Here is a 7,150-nt window from a genome sequence, read left to right on the forward strand (position 1 = left end):
CGTTAGGAAGGGCATCCAGCTGTAGAAACTCTGCCAAATCAGACTGGAGCCTGGTGTTGCCATCCGGTTTCACCAGTCCTCAGTCAAATCGTCCAACCCATGCTAGCATGTAAAGCGGACGTTAAACGATGATGATGATTACAAGACTTAATACTTTTTTCTAGTATTTAGTGATGTCTATTGATATTCAGTTCAGATGGTTTTTTACTGAAACCACCTTTGGTCAGAGGTATGCTCAATCAGATTGAACTGAAGATAAACAACCACAACTAGGTATAATAGGCAATTGAATTTTGCTCTTTGGAAATGTTTTGCATGAGATGGGAGGAAATGAGAAGAAGGCAAGTATACAAAGTGGAACACATACCCAATTTCTCTAATTACGAGAAGAACCAGACCTTCTATGTATTAAGTTTAACAAGCCAGTAACCTATCTAGAGAAGGTAGGAGAGAAGGTTTATATTTTAACAACCACTTAACATCCTGAAACTGGAAATAAGTACCTGCCTTACGATGAGTCTTTCAGTGTTTATGGGGACATTCACATTTACATTTTCACTTAGGAATTATCAGGCAATACAAAAAGTATTTACCATTACACACAGACACATTTGTTTCAGAAATGAGAAAAAATGTATTCAATACATAGAGTATGATTATTTATCTATACTTGGCTCCATCACCCTCCAGAACGTGAGAAATATAGTGGCTACGAGGGAAGTGCCATCTCATCAATAGCTATTTCATATATATAACATTAAAAAATTGAAAAAAAAAAATCAATTTTTCTAATGTGCAGCAAGGTTACGGAATTATAGTCAAGGCACATTTGCTTGACCCAACATTTTGCTGGGTCAAGCATGTTTAGTGCTTGACCAATTCATTTTAATGTCTGTTTTCCCATGTGACCTTGGGTTCGATGAGGACCTATTTGAAGCAGCATGTTACAGTACATTGCTTTTCATTTTGGCAACCTTTATCTGTTTTCAGAGAACTTTTATTCACTCATCTACAAACTGTTCACAAGAAACTGTAACTCACTAGTTTACACACAGATGCATATACACAGGATGGGTTTCCATACAACTTCTGTCAACCAATTCTACTCATAAGGATTTAGTTAACCCAGAGCTACTGCACAAGACATCCAAGTTGTCATGCAATGGGACTTAACTGAAAACTATGCTACTGCAAAGCAGACTTTGTAACCACACAGCCACATGGCATTTATGCATGTGTGTGTTTGGGCAGACTTGGACTGAAAGGTGCTAAACAATGAGCAACCAGTCATGGAGGTGAAAAGCAAGTGTCTCCATGTGGCTTCACCTCACATTGAATAGATGTTATTAGTGAGGAAATGAGTAAGAAAAGAACATATTATTTGGCCAAATCCAAAGAAAGCTCAGTATTACAGTCTAATTGATATTCACTGTTATTAAGTCTGGCAATCTTGGAAACAGAGTGAAAGTTTTGGTTTAGTTACTTTTTCTTTGTACTTTGGTTTACTTCACATTTAAAACTGAATCATCTCTCTGACTTTGTAAGTTGTCTGAAAACAAGTCATTTTGGCAACCAAACACAACAGGGAAACCATTAATTGTTTTGCCATACTATCAGCACTTCTGTTACTACTTAGAGGATCTGGGCTATAAAGAACAATGCTTAATTTAATTACAACAAAAAAAAAAAAATGATGTTACTACTTTACACAAAATTTAACTTCTATGAGCTGGAGACCAGTGAAAGAATTCATATCATCACGAGATTTGAAACAGCCAAATATCTCTCTACAAACTATTTAGTATTTTTTAAAAAATGAAAACCACATAAATGAAGAATTTTCAGGATTGTTCACTCACTTCAGCATTGGTGTAACAACATTTGAGCTTTAATGAAATGAAGATTTGTGAACTCACTCTCAGTTCATATATACATATACTTCTAATATAATAAATGCAAAAAGTAATTTGTGTGTCAGTGTGTCACATTTTGACCCCCCCTCTCTCACTATTCATTGACACTCCTACTATTTCTCATGTTGGGGTGAGAGTAATAGTAGGCATAGGAGACAGTGAGGGCGATGGCAGAGAGAAACAGAGAGAGAGAGAGAGAAAGAGAGACAAAGAAATTTAGGGAGAGTTGATGATGGCAGTGGGAGTAATAATAAGGGAGAGAGAAAGAGTGGGTATGTGAGAGAAAGTGGGACTGACCACTGAACTAACATACTGAACGAACACACAAATTTAGCCTTTTTGTGATGATAATAGTATGAGCTGTAGTTGTGATAGAGGCAGAGGTGACAGTGGTACCTGAGTGGGTGAAGGATGAAGTGAGAGTAAGCGATGCGAAAGACAGTGGTGATGGTGATGAAGGGGGCGAAGTCAAAGGTATTGATGGTGGTGGTGTCAGAAGTCTGCATGGTGTGTGTATGGCAGATGTGGTGATGATGGTGGTGGTACTGTTGTTTATCATGCAACTTTGCAACAAGTTCCAAGTCAACAAATTATATCATTGTTGGGCCCAAGGCCTAATGAAGAGTCCTCCACAGGAGCTAGCTTAAAAGCCACCCCAATAGGGCGACTTTTAAGCTAGTATATCTATATACATATATATATATATATATATATATATATATATATGTATATACACACACACTTTTTATTCTTTTCTTTTACTTGTTTCAGTCATTTGACTGCGGCCATGCTGGAGCATTGCTTTTAGTTGAGCAAATCAACTCCAGGATTTATTCTTTATAAGCCTAGTACTTATTCTATCGGTTGCTTTTGCCAAACAGCTATGTTACAGGGATGTAAACACACTGGCATCAGTTGTCAAGCAATGTTGCGGGGACAAACACACACACACATATATACGATGGGCTTCTTTCAGTTTCCGTCAACCAAATCCACTCACAAGGCTATAGTAGAAAACATTTGCCCAAGGTGCCACACAGTGAGACTGAACCCGGAACCATGTGGCTGGTAAGCAAGCTACTTATCACACAGCCACTCTTGTGCCTTATATGTATTTTTTTTTTCATGCAATAGATTGTACAAGAGATCATAATTGAGGTTAAAATTTATCATTAGCATTAATTCTTTTATTGTGGAAATTTGATATATCCACTCAAAATGCCCTTAACTGCAGAAAGAATTTTTACATACCAATCTTTTGTTCAGGAATGTCATGTTTGAAACTATTCCTATTGAGATATGACAAGTTTATTGGGGAAACGTGACTTGCAGAAAACACCAAGTCTGTTTTTTGGCAGTTAAAGGGTTAATGATAATTTGACTAAAAAATTTAAACCTATAATGTGAGACTTCATGTGGTTATTCAACCTGCTAAATATAGCAGCCAAATCTCCTTCAGATCATATCCTACTGTCTTAAATAAAGATGGCTGTATTGGATGAGGCAGCCCTGGATATAAGCAGGATGGTCATAGTTAGAACGTTTTTGAGCATAGATCTGCACAATTAGTGTTGACCTGTTGCTAAGCAACAACATGCTTTAAGTCCTAAAGTCTTAGAAAAAAATAAGAGATATTTTCTTCAATTGGTTACTGCTGTACAAAAGATAAGTTCAAATAAAGCTGACCAAATTTACCCAATGACAACTGATTACTAACAAAAAATTCAGACATAAAAGATCTGTAAAATAACACCCACAATACCAATTCACTCTACCACCATCACATCTCATTATCAATCTATCCTGTCCTAATCAACTACTCTCTGGTTACTGAACTCCAGTGTGTGCTAACACACATTCACACTATTAAATTGGTAATTATTTCTGTATACTAAAGGATGGTAGTGGAGTGTTCTATATACTATACAGTATTCCCATGCATATCATATACAAAATTAATAATCGTTTCCTTGTTATTTGCAACATAAACGTACATATTCCCATTCAAAAACTGCGATAACCCAGCACTGTGCAGGGGAACAGCAATTGTTGCACAGATTGAGTTCATCTTGCACAAATAGACTCTATAGACAGACAAAAATAGACAAGACAGTAAGATGGGTACATGCCCAGGATGTCATACAGCAACCCATACAATCCACCACTGTATGTCAGTATGTTCCTAATCTTTGAATGAGCAGACCTATAATCATAAGCATTTCAACCTTAGCCTCCTGTCCCCTCAGTATTGTATAATTATTATTACTAGATTATTCAGTATGTCCCCTTCTCTTCCAAGATGGTAGGGTAATATTTAAGAGATTTGGCTGCCATTACTAGCAGGTTGAGCCTGTAAAAGCTCCCTCATTGGTTCTTCATCATCATCATTTTATGCATTTTTTAAATATTGGAATGTGTTGGACAGATGCCACAGTATCTCACCGCTTATCATAATCCTTCATTATCTGCTACACATACCAAGAGAAAAAGCTAGTCAACTTTGCTTTGCATTTTGTGTGATAATATTTTTAAAGCCTTTTGATACCAGCCTGTCTCGTGCTACCTGTGGTTCATATTAATTTATGCCACCAAAACACCAAAGTTATTTTATTAACTTTTTCATTATTTTCAAAATCAACCGTTGGTGCCATATAAAAAGCACCAGCACACTCTGAGGAGTGGTTGGCATTAAAAAGGACACCCAACCTTAGAAACCAAGCCAAAACAGACTCCAGAACTTGGTGTGGCCCCTGACCTTGCCAGTTCCTGTCAAACCATCCAACCCATGCCAACATGCATAACAGGTGTTAAATGTTGATGATAATAATGAATTGCAATGATAGCAGTATATTTACCTGGTTGGGTAAATAACTATTTCCATGTAAATATGGATAATCACAAGAACACAGTGCCATTTTTACATAAAAGTGCCCATGTGGTGCCACATATAAGCACCTGTGCAGTGCCATGTAAAAGCACCCAGCACACTCTGTAAAGTGTTTGGCATTAGGAAGGGCATCCAGATGTAGAAACCATGCCAAATCAGACTGGAGTTTGGTGCACCTCCCCAGCTTGCCGGTTTCATCAGTGTCCAACCCATGCCAGCATGCACAACAGATGTTTGATGATGATGATGATATTCTAAAATGAAAGCTGTTTGATATCATTTTTTCCATTCAAGCCCAAGAAGGATGTTTTTGTTATTGGAGCAATTATATTTTTACAGATGGATATCTTTTCTATAACCAAACCATGAATTAGAACAAAAGTAGGTTTTATGCTGGTCAAGCAAACTGGCGCAAGCAGTGTTGTATACCAGTTTCAGACACATGAAATGGCTGTAGTAAAATTTAAATCACCTGCTGCATGACGAGAAATAGTTGAACACTATTGTGTTACAGCCATTGTATTTCATGTGGTGTTTATTTCAAATACTGATTTCTTCCACAGGTTTCAAGACCTCAAGTTGGGAAATGAGTATAGTCAGTTATATTCATATTGACCCCAGTACTGAACTAGTAGTTTTATTTTGTCAATTATGGAAAGATGAAAAGGTAAAGAAAACTTTCAGCAAGAATTAAAATAAGAATTACAAGAGGGTCACAACTAAATATTGCAAGGCATTTTTGCTAATTAAACTGTCAATATTCCTTTTGGATATTCAAAAGAGATATAATTAAAAATGGTAGACAGTGAGTGAGTGGGAGAACAAATTCAATGATACGGTTAGAAAAAAAGAAAACAATCAAATACTAAAAAGACCTTACCTAGTCTGGTTCTAGATTTGTTGTGTCCCAACTGACTGTAGTCATTGTTACCACAGGAGTAGGTTTCACCATTTTCTAGGGCAATTAAAGTGTGGTGTTGACCACAAGCAATGCTCACAATAAGATTGTTTATGTCATCAGAGTACAGTTGTTTAGGACTTGTTACAATGTGGACATCATCAGCTCCAATGCCCAATTGTCCATCTTGAGAGTTACCCCAACAGAACACTACATTGGACATAGTGGGCTACAGGGCAGGAAAAAAAAAAGCCACTGGCCAAAGACAATGAATTACTTCATTCAGCCAGAACTGTATTTTGCTTCAATTCAGGTTATATCCTTCTTTTAGGAAATTTGCCTCCAAGATTGACAGCTGCAAATAGTAAACAGAAAAATATTAAATGAAAGCATTTAAACAATATATGAGAGAAGTCTCAAAGTATAAATAAATAAGTAAACAACAAAAGTAGGACAGTTACTTGGCTCAAAGAAACTAGTGTTGATCAGAAGATGGGCAGTGACAATGACCCACACAGGTCCACTCAAACTAATGAGGTTGATGTGGTTCGTTAAGCCTGAAAACATCTGCAAGAAAACCACGGGTAGGGAGAACTCAGCCAAAGACATCCAGGAGCCAGGTGATGGTATTAACCTAGGCCTACAAAACTTTGTTAACTGAATCAGTAAATAATTCAAAGTACTTCTGAAATCATTACTGCTGAACATCAATTTTTCCACCTTTAGAAGTTCTTTTTTTTCTTTTTTTTTGGAGTGTGGAGGGGAGAAGAGTAGAAACTTATATAAGCAAGCCAGTCAAATGCAGCCTGTAAATTATCACCTATGTATAAGTAAGCCAATCAAATGCTGCTTGTAAATTAGCGAAGCAATCTACAAGCTGACACTTCAGGGACAGCTTTCTATTGACATTATTTTCTGAATTAGATTTAACAGCCTGGTTGCCACCCTATTGCAGCAAGTATCAAATGAACCAAATACTGAACAAGTTAACAAGGTCAGTGATCCAATGTAAAGTGTGAATATGCTCTGGATAATCTTTGTTTTTCCTACCACCTTGTGCTTCTGCAATTAGGTGCAGACCAACTTGATTATTGAGGCATGAAAGACATCACCTTGATGCTGGTGTCTTTCATGTCAGCTGACACTGCCCTTGTATGTTATGTTGCAAACAAGGCTGTGCATAGGCAAAAGATCTTCCTTGCATAAGGAGAAGGGTAATATGTTCAGTGCCATATTATATTAACAATTCTGGAGCAATAAAAGAGTGAAACCTTGAGGTAGTTGAAATAACAATGGTAGAGAATGATACAATGAAAAGAAAAAAATTACTATTGATCAACATGGATGTAGGGAAACACAAACAAAAACTGAAGAAACCAAAATGTATATAATGCAGAAAAACAGAGAATACGTGTGTGTGTGTGTGTGTGTGTGTGTGTGTGTGTGTGTGTG

General features: G+C 36.9%; 1 protein-coding gene across 4 annotated transcripts in view; it reads right to left on the reverse strand.

Annotated features, from left to right (window-relative positions):
* The window catches only part of LOC106869128 (probable E3 ubiquitin-protein ligase HERC4), a 99,900-nt gene that overhangs the window by 52,721 nt on the left and 40,029 nt on the right, over positions 1-7,150 (reverse strand). For 3 of the 4 annotated variants that reach the window (XM_014914692.2, XM_014914691.2, XM_014914693.2), the window contains exon 2: positions 5,681-6,053. In XM_014914692.2, the coding sequence (XP_014770178.1) occupies positions 5,681-5,921 (241 nt within the window). In that variant the 5' untranslated portion in view covers positions 5,922-6,053. Of the gene's footprint in view, positions 1-5,680; positions 6,054-6,159; positions 6,394-7,150 lie in introns of those variants that run through there. The other variant, XM_052968350.1, reaches the window with a different exon arrangement.

Source organism: Octopus bimaculoides, chromosome 5, assembly GCF_001194135.2.
Source record: "Octopus bimaculoides isolate UCB-OBI-ISO-001 chromosome 5, ASM119413v2, whole genome shotgun sequence".
In the NCBI taxonomy this organism is placed as follows: domain Eukaryota; kingdom Metazoa; phylum Mollusca; class Cephalopoda; order Octopoda; family Octopodidae; genus Octopus; species Octopus bimaculoides.